General features: G+C 51.3%; 1 protein-coding gene across 1 annotated transcript in view; it reads right to left on the bottom strand.

The window, feature by feature from the left end:
- The window catches only part of sbf2 (SET binding factor 2), a gene marked incomplete at its 5' end in the record, with an annotated part of 140,242 nt that overhangs the window by 30,220 nt on the left and 97,522 nt on the right, over positions 1-12,500 (bottom strand). The window contains 5 exons of the mRNA XM_080526261.1: positions 1,200-1,327; positions 2,549-2,744; positions 5,261-5,334; positions 9,692-9,864; positions 11,769-12,046. Of these exons, the coding sequence (XP_080382387.1) occupies positions 1,200-1,327; positions 2,549-2,744; positions 5,261-5,334; positions 9,692-9,864; positions 11,769-12,046 (849 nt within the window). The remainder of the gene's footprint in view (positions 1-1,199; positions 1,328-2,548; positions 2,745-5,260; positions 5,335-9,691; positions 9,865-11,768; positions 12,047-12,500) is intronic.

The raw sequence follows: 12,500 nt of genomic DNA, 5'->3' as shown, positions 1-12,500 counted from the left end.
CCGTTAACAGAATGTACTGAATGGGAACGTTACATTTGCATATTTCTCACGTTAGCGTCTTTCTGGGTCCCCTGACCCGGTCTCCCTCCAACTCTCACCATCACTCTTCTTGCCCAGCCTGCAGCTCTTACTGAAGGCTTCTAATCCAGCCCAGACCCAGGCCGGAGCCTGGCCAGACCCTGGCCAGAGCCAGGCCTAGAGCCAGGCTTAGCACACAGCTAGTTCCACACGCCCCCCCCCATATCCACATAGCCACCAGCAGGCCAAAGGACCCCCTCCCTACCAACAGACCCTGTTTTATTATCCGTGTTACTAAAAAGATAGGAATGAACCATAAAAACTTTACAGCATGACATGAATTGTGAAAGACCAAAAACATGTGCTCACTTGCAAACATTTTTTTTCTCTTCTTCTTCGAATGCAGTTCAGTTCAGCGTAACATTATACAGGGTTACGTTATGTTTAACGTCTGCAAAAAAAAAAAAAACGAACTCATACCACACGCCGGATGTCAGGGATAAGTCTGGAACATATACTGAACATTCCTTTTTTTTCCCCTCCGAATGTCACAACTGGTACATTAGTGCATGCGCTCTCTCTCGGAATCGCCTCAGTCAGGACATTTCCTGGCAGGGTGACCATTTGGCTCAGAGTGCAGAGGAGGAATCACTTGGACTCACTTTGTATTTATTTATCTGAGGAACGAGGACGCCGTGTACTCAGGGACCTGTGAGAGACAACGGGAAACCCTGTGGGGTCTCAACCGTCACTATCGTCCACTACTGTCATTGTTATCGTCATCGTCATCATCATCTTCATCACAAACACCCTCCTCCCGATGGCTGTGTAGTGGAGTTTAGTAGTGGTGTGTTGTTACCCGGAAGGAAGCATAGCATAGGACCTCCTGCATCATCAGCTTTAGCTGGTTCTAGTGTGTGTGCGTGCGTGTGTGTGTGTGTGTGTGTGTGTGTGTCTGTGCGGTATGTGTGTGTGGTATGTGTGTGTGTGTGTGTGTGTGTGTGTGTGTGTGCAGTGTGTGCGTGTGTATGAGGGTGCAGTGTGTCTGTGTGTGTGTGTGTGTCTGTGCGTGTGCGGTATGTGTGTGTGTGTGTGTGTGTGTGTGTGTGTGTGTGTGTGTGTGTGTGTGCAGTGTGTGTGTGCATGTGTGCATGCGTCAGAGTAAAGTGGTGTCTAGTAACCTGGAAGGAAGATGAGCGTAGCTGCAGGCCCTCCTGCATGTTCTGCTGCAGCTGGTTCTGGATGCTGATCTTCTTCTCCTTGGTCAGGGTGGAGACGGGGAAGCTCCGGATCACCGCCTGCTCCCCTACTGCTCACACCAGGGGAAAATAACACTCATCAAATCATGGTGTATCCATATAGAAGCTGCTTAACAAGTCTGCTCAATAGAGAAAGGCTAAGGCGCTAAAGGCTAACACGCTAAAGGATAAGACACTAAGGGCCCTATTATGCACTTCATAAGTCTTAAGCAATAAGACGAGGCGGTAGATCTAAACTTAAGACGTGGAGGCGTGGTCAAGGCCACTTTGCTATTATGCGTGCGGTAGTGGGCGCCTAAGACCCGGCGCTAAGCCCAGAAATTAGTCATGGGTGTGTTTTGGGCGTCTTCTCAATCAACCCAATCAGCGTGCCAGGTGCCATTCCCTTTAAGAACCGGCTGCGTTAAGTCATAAGCGCTATGCTATTATGCAGTTCATAGGCGCTAGACTTCATGCACGTTTTGAAAACGTGCATGAAGTCTAGCGCCTAAGAACTTTTCAAACCACTTCTTAGCGCTAGGCGCAAAGTCAGATCGCATAATAGCAGGGGCGCCTAGCGCACTTCATTAACATATGAACACTCCCACAATGAGTAATATATGCACGGGAGTCTTACGTCTTATGTGTGGGCGCCTAGCGACACCTGCATAATAGCAGTAGCGCGTATGAAGCGCATAATAAGGGTGGCGGTAGGTCTTAACCTGGCGGTGCGTCTTAATTAAGACTTAAGACGGCAAGTTAAGAAGTGCATAATAGGGCCCCCTCAATGAGTAATATATGCACGGGAGTCTTACGTCTTATGTGTGGGCGCCTAGCGACACCTGCATAATAGCAGTAGCGCGTATGAAGCGCATAATAAGGGTGGCGGTAGGTCTTAACCTGGCGGTGTGTCTTAATTAAGACTTAAGACGGCAAGTTAAGAAGTGCATAATAGGGCCCTAAAGGTTAAGACGCTAAAGGATAAGACGCTAAATGATAAGACGCTAAATGATAAGGCGCTAAAGGCTAACACGCTAAAGGATAACACGCTAAAGGCTAACACGCTAAAGGATAAGACACTAAAGGATAAGATGCTAAAGGATAAGACGCTAAATGATAAGACGCTAAAGGATAAGACGCTAAAGGATAAGACGCTAAATGACAAGAGGCTAAAGGCTGAGAGGCTAAACACTAAGATGCTAAAGGCTAAGATGCTAAAGGCTAAGACGCTACATGCTAAGAGGCTAATGTAGTGAGCACACACAGCCTGGCTGTGGGGTAGGGAGGCCCACCTAGTGGGTCGTGCGGGGTGCCCTTGAAGATGATGCGGTAGCTGGTGAGGAAGAGGGCGCCCTCTGCCGGCAGGATGTGCGGCCCCCCCAGCAGCCCCCCCGTGGCCTCGTCCCGGCCGTCGGGGTCCAGGACCACCCTCAGCCCCTCCGACACAAACTCCTCCCCCGGGAGCAGGACCGGCCGCAGGATTTTAGGCTGTGGGGAGGGAGAGGGTGGACGTGACACTCAGGACAGAACGCACACACACACACACACACACACACACACACACACACACACACAAACACACCCAGTCTAACACTAACTCCCATCGTTATTAGATTAGACAACGCCATCCCGACCTGAACAAGTCACACAGCTATCATGTAACACCGTCAACAACATCAGCGCGTTACGCCACACGTCATCATCGCGTCAAATAGGCAAAACAGGATGTGCCTCCGTCACGTACACACTCCGCCTCAGGCAGCATTTACCAAACGGCCGCCACGTCCACTGACGCCTGGCCAAAAACAACACGCTCGTCCTCTGTGAAGAGTCACAGTCCAAGTATTTGTTTTCCGTCCTTCATTGTCCCTGGTCGTCTCCCATCGATTCAATTCAATGCCGATGTTGAAGAACCTAAGCCTAAAATAATTGGACTCTCGTGCACCTGTACCATCGGATGGAATAAAAGCAATCCTGACTCTTATTTGGATTCTGAAACATGTGGAGGACATGATGATGATACGGTGACATAACTGGTTCCTATTCTTCTCCTATTCTATTCTTCTTATTCTCGGAAAACGCAAGACCGTCCGAAGCGAATAGCGTGCGCTGACAACGCCTGAGCAGGAAGTAGTGCTTCGAGGTGTCTTTTCAGAGGCTAGCCCCATCCCTAGCCTAGTCTAGCCTAGCCTAGCCTTCAGTCCTTGTCCTAAAGAGGAGCATCTGGGCCTAAACCCCTGGAGGAACTCTGGGTCACCCAGGCCGAGGTGTGTCGGCGGGGAAGGGGGGGCTAGGCTGCTCCAGGGGTGCTGTGGCCTGGCTGAGGATGAGGAAGACCAGACGAGGAAGCGTGGGGGGGGTCCTGGTTGAGGCGGGCGGGGGGACGACGACGACGACTAGAGGGCGAAACTCCGTAGAGTGTCTCTGTGACAACGCCTCAGCCCCGCCACCAGAGAGATACCGTAGACAGCTAGCGCCCATCACAGCTGGTCGTGTTTGAGGGGGCCGAGGCACTCCAGTACACTACCACTACTAGTCTAGGTTCAGACAAAACAATGCTAACCACCCCCCCCCCCCCCCCAACTCCTCCTCTCCTCTTCTTTCGAACCAGCAGCCAAAGCAGTAGCAGTAGTAGCAGGTTCCCCAGACAAGGACAGCTCCAGCTCCGCTAGTCGTAAATCTGAGGCCGAGGCCCTCACCAGGGTCATTCAGAACAACTCCTCGTGACGTTAGAATTATAAGGTTCTATCTCCATTTTTGGTCAAAATGTAGTTTTTTACATAATCTGATCCATTAGGTGTTTATTAATGCCTGTGTGGTGTTATTTTTAAAAAATGTTTAAATGTTTTAGTTAGTAATTAATAAAATACAAAGGTTCCATCCATGGCCGGCCCGTCCTACAGGCCATACAGGCGGTCGCCTGGGGCCCCGAAAGGCGGGGGCGGGGCCCACTCATAGTAAAAAAATAAAAATAAATAAAAACATTTGATAAAAATATATATATATATATATATGTGTGACACGGTCCTAATGTCGGGAATTGTGAAACCTTGCAATCGAGCCAAACAAGTCTTGTGTTTATTATTATTATTATTATTTGTATTTTGAATGATCACGGGGGTGTGAGTGGGCGGGGCTGAGTGGGCAACGGTCAACTCCGTCACTCAAGAGCCTGTCTGTGCAAGTATGTCGGGTATCACTCTGGTGCCCAAAAAAGAAAAAGAGAAGATGAAGAAAAACAAGCCAAAAGTAGAGGTATGTATGTATGTCCTGTCCTTGAATTTCATTATTTAATATGTATGTGTGCTGCATGGAGGAGGATGGTAGCTAACTCTAGCTGACTAACTAGCTAGCTAGCTAATGTTGCTGCTTAGCCAGTTGAGGGATGGAGACACACTAGGACCAGCTCGGACAAAGTGGTTCTAAAGTTAGTCAAGTTACGATGCTATGAGGCTAACAAAATAATAATTGCCACGTTGCTCAACGTCCGAGAAACACTGTGACTGGTGAAATTAGGTGTCAGCTAAGATGATTGAAAGATGTCTGGTGAATCAATTTAACCAGTCACAGTGTTTCTCTTGGACGTTGAGCAACGTGGCGATTATTATTTGTAAAAACGAGTTACTACGGGGGGGGGGGGCATTTTCAAGATCTCGCCTGGGGCCCAACAGACCCACAGGCCGGCCCTGGTTCCATCTCACAAAACATAATGGAATGTAAAAACTTTGATGCTCAATATCTCTACCCTAAACGGAGATAGATATAATTCTAAGCTCACATCCTGCTGCTGACACACGGAGCACCTCTCGTAGTGGAGATTCCTCAGCTAGGACCGGCCCTGCCACACGCACACCGTACTACACACACATCACAGTGTACACACACACATTACACCGTACTACACACACATCACAGTGTACACACACACATCACACCGTACTACACACACATCACAGTGTACACACACACGCCCGCTCACAGGGCCAGGGCAGGGCAGCGCTCACCTTCTGGATGGGAGGCAGTCTCCTGCTCTCTCTGTGGACCGCCTCCAGGGTCTCCATCTGCATGGCCACGATGCCTGGGGGGGTCAGAGGGCACGGCAGGTTAGCGCCGCATCATGCACACGCACACACACACACACACACACACACACACACACACACACACACACACACACACACACACAGACACGCATTCTCTCTCTCACACACGCATTCTCACTCACACACACACACACACACACACACACACACACACACACAGAGACACCTACTTATGACTAACCCACAACCTGTAAATGTACACGCATTGTACAATGATTAAAAGGGCTGCTGAAACCCAATAAATACTCATGTGATACAAAAAAAGAAAAAAAGATTGAAATAAAAGGGCAGCTCCTCATGTGAGTTCCTCTTCCCCGAGGCTTCTGTGCTGTAGGCCTATAGGCTGGAGGCCTCTGTGCTGTAGGCCTATTCGGTTGTTAAGTCTGACGTCAAACGTGACGTTTAGCAATTTACGGGTCCAAACCAGAAATTCCACGCACCAGAGTACCAGTGTACTAAAGCGGTAGAACGACAGTTCAATCGTTTTTTAGCCTCGGATCTATTCATACAACACGGCACTTTCCTGTTTTTCCCATATTTGTCAGCGTCTTTGAGCCTCGGAAAAGCGCTATACAAATATAACGAATTATTATTATTATTACTGAGGCTTTTCAAAGAGAGCGCCTCAGCCAACTTTGGACCCGGAAACACGTCACGACTTAACAACCGAATAGGCTGGAGGCTCAGAATACACACCCCACCGCCATTCAGCTCCCAAACGGGGACGCTGGCTAAGAGTTATCTCACCAAGCTGACAGAACGAGGACATAATGAATGAATTAATGAATGGTCTTTATTGTCATTAATACAGTACAGGTACCATACAACGAAATTTAGGAGGGGGGGCTCCCCTGGTGCTAGGAAAAGAATACTAAAAACAAGAAGGGAAAAGAGCTGGTTTACATAAATAAAGGCTATATACACTATCCACTATACTATACTACTATACTATACAAATAAAACACTGTGCTGTACTCTATGCTATGCTATAAATATCCTAACATTTAATTGTATCCCAACAAATATCCCAACAAATATCCCAACATCTCTGAACCTTATGTACACAAGGGTTGTCATATTGCACATAGTATTATTGCACATTCATTTAAAGTGTCGCAGTTTGCAGGTTTGAAATGTTCAAAGTTGTATTTCAATATTGCTTGATGATTACAATCTAGTAGCTGCCATCAATTTGTCTAGATTGTCCAGGGCCTAGAACCTAGGTCTTTGCTGTGTTCAGGGCCTGAATGGCCCTAGGGTAGAAGCTGAGATTTGTCCTTGCGGACATGGTCCTGAACCGCCTGCCTGAGGGCAGCCGAACAAAGTGTTCGTTCCCAGGGTGGGATGGGTCCCTGGAGATCTTGGAGGCCTTCCTGAGGCAGCGTGTGTTGTACAGCTCTTCCAGAGAGGGGAGGGGGGCGCCGATGATCTTCTGGGCCGATCTCACGACTCTCTGTAGCGCTTTCCTCTCTGAGGCTGTGCAGCTGGAGAACCACACGCAGATGCAGTAGGTGAGGATGCTCTCCACTGTGCAGCGGTAGAAGGTCACAAGCAGCTCCTGTCTGAGGTGGTATTTCCTGAGGACTCTCAGGAAGTAGAGCCGCTGTTGTGCCTTCTTGATGATGGCTGCTGTGTTGGTCCTCCAGGACAGGTCATCCTGTATGTGCACCCCCAGGAATCGGAGAGTTGAGACTCTCTCCACGCTCCCTCCATCAACGAGCAGGGGCTGGACCTCAGATTTTTTCCTCCTGAAGTCCACGATGATTTCCTGGGTCTTTGACTGGTTCAGCAGCAGGTTGTTAACCTTGCACAGCTTGACCAGCTGCTCCACCTCATCCCTGTACGCCACCTCGCCCCCCCCCGAGATGCAGCCCACCACGGTGGTGTCGTCTGCAAACTTTATGATGGAGTTGCTGGGGTGGACGGGGGTGAAGTCGTAGGTGTAGAGGTTGTAGAGGATGGGGCTTAGCACGCAGCCCTGGGGGGACCCAGTGCTGAGTCTGAGGGCTGTGGAGGTGTGGGAGCCCACCCGCACCCTCTGGGGGCGGTCAGACAGGAAGTCCTTGATCCATGCACAGATAGAGTGTGATAGTCCCAGGTCTAGTAGTTTGGTCACTAGCCTGTCTGGAAGGATAGTGTTGAAGGCAGAGCTGAAGTCCACAAAGAGCAGTCTCGCGTAGCTGTTCCCCCTCTCCAGGTGGGATAGAGTGATGGCGTCCTCTGTGGACCTGTGGGCTCTGTAGGCGAACTGGTATGGATCCAGGTTGGGCGGGAGGCGTGTGACTATGTGGGTCCGGACCAGTGTCTCGAAGCACTTCATGATGATTGGTGTGAGTGCCACCGGGCGGTAGTCGTTTAGGCAGCTCACCGTGCTTTTCTTCGGGACTGGGATGATTGTTGAGTTTTTCAGGCAGGGTGGGATGGTGGCCTGGGACAGGGACTGGTTGAAGATGTTGGTGAAAACCCCGGCCAGCTGGTCGGCACAGTCCCTCAGCACCCGTCCCAGGACGCCATCCGGCCCTGAGGCTTTTCTGGGGTCCACCGCCTTCAGCACGCGTCTCACTTCATGCTCTGTGAGGGTGAGGCTGCTGAGAGCTGGAGAGAGTGGTGTTTGTGTTGTGGTTACCTCCGTTCGCCCCTCGTCGAACCAGGCGTAGAAGGAGTTCAGCTCTTCCGCCAGCAGGGGGTCGCCCTCAGCGGCTGTGAGCCTGTTGGCTCTGAAGTTTGTCATGTGCTGAACCCCCTGCCACACCCGCCTGGAGTCGTTGCTCAGGAAGTATTCCTCAATCTTCTCTCTGTGGTCTGCCTTGGCCTCCCGGATGCCACGGTTTAGGTTAGCCCTGGTGGTGTTGTACAGCAGTTTGTCCTTCACTGAGAAGGCGTTGTTCCTCTCCTTGAGCAGTTGTCGGACCTTCTCAGTCATCCATGGCTTCGTGTTGGGGTAGACCCGGACACGTTTGTCCACGGTGGCTGAGTTGGTGCAGTTCACTATGTGGTTCAGAACCGACGACGTGAACTGTTCCAGGTCCTCATGCTCATATTCCTGCCATGAGGTGTCATTCAGGCAGATCTGCAGTGGAGCGGACCCTGCTGGCCAGGTTCTGACAGTCTTAGTGGTGATGGGAGCACTTTTCCTCATGGGAGTGTAGGCTGGGATCAGGAGGATGGACACGTGGTCAGACATGCCTAGATGAGCTAGCGGTCTAGCTTTGTAGGCAAGCTTGATGTTGGTGTATACCTTGTCCAGTGTGTTATCTCCTCTTGTTGCACATTTAACATGCTGATAAAACTTGGGTAGTACTACCTTCAGGTCAGCATGATTAAAGTCCCCCGCGATTATATCTACTGCTTGAGGATCTGTGCTCAGTCCACCACTGATGACGTCATGTAGCCGGGCTAATGCTAAGCTAGCAGCCGTGCTTGGTGCAATGTAAACAGCTGTTATGTACACTGCGTTGAATTCCCTCGGGAGGTATGTGGGTCGGCATTTAACAGTCAAATATTCCAGGTCTGGGGAGCAGTGGCTACTCAAAGTTTTTGTGTTTAAGCACCAGCTGTCCTTCGTAGATATAACGAGGCCGCCTCCGCGCGTTTTCTCGCTAAGCAATGTCCTGTCCACCCGGTGTAAAGAGCGGCCTTGCAACGCAACCGCAGAATCAACAATGGAAGCGCTGAGCCAGGTTTCTGTGAGAATAATCACACAGCTATCCCCCACGGTGTTGTTGGTAGCTACCTGCAGTCTCAGTTCTTCCATCTTGTTAGCTAGGGATCTTACGTTAGAGAGGAATATACTCGGCAAAGCTGGCTTGTCCGGGCACTTCCTCAGCCTAGCTAGCAGGCCTCCCCTGCAGCCCCGTCGTTGCTTGCGGTCCCTACGCCGACGTTTGCGCCTCAGGGTCGGGATTGTGTACCAACCTTCTGCCGGTGATCGGGCGATATCGTGAGGAATCCTTTGTTGTTTCAGGAACTCCGCTGTTACTGTCCTCTCGTTTTGCGCACCAACTTCTAGTAAGTCGTGCCTGCTGTAGGTACTATTTACACAACAGTTCCCTATAAGTACTGAAATAAAAAAGTAAATACAAATGTACTTAAAAACCCTAAAAAGCACCGATGATAGGAGCTCCGCCAGCCTCGCGTGTAAACACGCCGCCATCTTGGAAAAAACTGAGGTTGTACAAGGTCGACTTCAGGACTTCCCTCCTTTGTCCCGATCATCTTCCTTCATCACTGAAGTGTGGACTTGGATATATTACATTAGATTAGATCTAACTTTATTATCGCTGACAAGAGTTCGAGTACTAAAACTAAACGCAGTTGGGCGTCGTGGCCTACCTGGGATCATGCTGTGCAGGCTCTTGATGTGGTCCTGCGTGACGCCACTCTCCGTGCACACCTTGTCGATGAAGCGCGCGATGAAGCGCGTCACCGAATTGGCCACGTCGCTGGTCTCCGACTCCTCGAAGCCGCTCTCCGTGTCGAAGCTCTCCGCCACGCTGCCCGCGATACTGCAACCGTAACAACACACACACACACGCACACACACACACACACACACACACACACACACACACACACACACACATAGACACACACTCAGGGGGGTTAGACTTTAGGCTTAATTCATGGCATGAGAGCAGACAGCAGAGATGACGTGGCGATATGTGTGTGTGTGTGTGTGTGTGTGTGTGTGTGTGTGTTTGCGGCCGGTGAGGGGGTCAGGTCCCGGTGCCAAGACCCTCTTAACTCACAACTCACGAGGTCTCTTGGCCACGGGACACGTTTCACATGAGACGGTGATGTAAGCCTCCCGACGGGTTTACACACACACACACACACACGCACACACACACACACACACACAGAAACACACACAGACACACACACACAGACACACACACAGACACATATACACACACACACAGACACACACACACACACAGACACAGACACAGACACACACACAGACACATATACACACACACACACACACACACACACACACACAGACACAGACACACACACACACACACACACACACACACACACACACACACACAGACACACACACAGATCAGATCCAGAAGTCTTCTGTGAGAAACAAAACAAGTCTGGGGCAATAACCGAAAAAGGAACCAGAGAAAATAACAACCAAATAAACAAGACTGGACATTGCCTCCCTGCCTCCCCCGTGCCCCAGACGAAAATGAAGAATGATTGATAATGGTGTATTCTGTAATATCATAGAAAAAAACAACAACCACTCAAGCCAGGACATGGTAGGTCTTGTTGTGGCAGTAAAAGCTGAACGTTTCAAGCTTTTACAGTAATAAGGTTGAGCGGGGGGGGGGGGGGGGGGGGGCTACTGTGCATCAACAGATGAGACAGAAAGTGAAAGAAAGTGAGAATCTCTGGAGAACCGGCGGACTTGGCAGACGCTCCTCCATTTCAGAGGAAAGAACCCCCGCATGAGGGGAACTTCCAAAACGTGGTACTATGCGACAGCAGAGCACTGGGGGTCTCTTTCACTGCTGTTTTATTTCTTTCAATTGTGTGGAGGAGGTCAACGTTCGCTGTGCACCCCTGCAGAGAGTTTTAAACACACGAGCAACCCCTAATCACACTCCAATCAATGCTGGAGGGAGGTGGGGAGAGTTGGGGAGAGTTGGAGAGAGTTGAGGAGAGTTGGAGAGAAGTGAAGAGAGTTGGAGAGAGAGGAGGAGAGTTGGAGAGAGTTGAGGAGAGTTGAGGAGAGTTGAGGAGAGTTGAGGAGAGTTGAGGAGAGTTGAGGAGAGTTGAGGAGAGTTGGAGAGAGTTGAGGAGAGTTGGAGAGAGTTGGAGAGAGCTGAGGAGAGTTGGACAGAGTTGGAAAGAGATGGAGAGTTGGAGAGAAGTGAAGAGAGTTGGAGAGAGTTGGAGAGAGTTGAGGAGAGTTGGAGAGTTGGAGAAAGTTGGAGAGAGTTGGAGAGAGTTGGAGAGAGTTGGAGAGAATTGGAGAGAGTTGGGGTCGTTTCACCAGCCAGAAAGCGACGGAACAGCTGACAGGGCGGATGTGAGAAGCAGGGACACGTTTGCTGCGCTGCGTAGTTGTGCTCCGTTTGGCCGGAGCAGGGAGTGTATCGTGTCGGCCGAGTAACGTCATGTCCACCCACCACATATCATCACCTTAGCAGTTGGACCACGACACACTCGTGTGTGTGTGTTCCCCTGTCTCCCCACGCTCGTTCTGCATGCCTGTCGGTGACGACACTGTTACTGACGCTCTCCCAGTGTGTGTGTGTGTGTGTGTGTGTGTGTGTATGTACACAGTACACAGTCAAACGTTTGGCCACACTTGATGCGTGTGTGTCTCTATCTCCCCCCCCCCCCCCCCCCCCAACCCAACCCCCTTGTCCAACCCCCTATTGCTTGCCTGTTGGTGACGATACTGTTGCTGCCGCTCTCCCAGTCGGCGACGGGGGCGGTGCGGAGCAGCTTGTTCTTGCTGGTGTCCAGGGGGACCAGCAGGTAGACCATGAGGCTGGCGTAGTGGATGGCCTGGCTGAACACCGTGCTCTCCTCGTTCTTCACCAGCTCCTGCTGCCTCTCCTTCACCAGGCCGGGCCACGCCCTCAGCTGCCGGGCCGCCAGCGCCATGGCCGTGCGCTCCGCGTCTGAGCTGCCGCCGTCTGGGGAGGAGGGGGAGGTGGACTGGTCCTGGGAGGGGGGGGGGGGAGGAGGAGGGGGTGTGAGAGAGGAAGGGGAGGAGGAGGGGTGAGAGAGGAAGGGGGAGAGGGGGAGGGGGGGTGGGAGAGAGAGGGGGGGGGTGAGAGAGGAGGGGGGATAGGAGGGAGAGGGGAGGTGAATAAGGAGGAGGGAGAGGGGAGGGGGGGGGTGAATAAGGAGGGGGTGAGGGGAGGGAGGGGGGTGAGAGAGGAGGGGGGACAGGAGGGAGAGGGGAGGGGGGGTGAGAGAGGAGGGGGGACAGGGGGGAGAGGGGAAGGAGGGGGGGGAACAGGAGGGAAATGGGAGGAGGGGAGGAGAGGGGAGGTTAGAAGAGAAAGAAAGAGAGGGAATAATATAATTCTGTTAACAGGCCTTATCGTGGCTGAATTGTTGACGATGGCCCAGTTTGTGATAGTTGACATGTGTTGGGTGAGGGCCT

This window comes from Nansenia antarctica (genome assembly GCF_963989245.1).
Source record: "Nansenia antarctica genome assembly, chromosome: 1".
Taxonomy (NCBI): Eukaryota; Metazoa; Chordata; class Actinopteri; order Argentiniformes; family Microstomatidae; genus Nansenia; species Nansenia antarctica.
The sequence above is the reverse complement of the archived record's forward strand: the minus strand, read 5'-3'. Positions and strand labels throughout refer to the sequence as shown.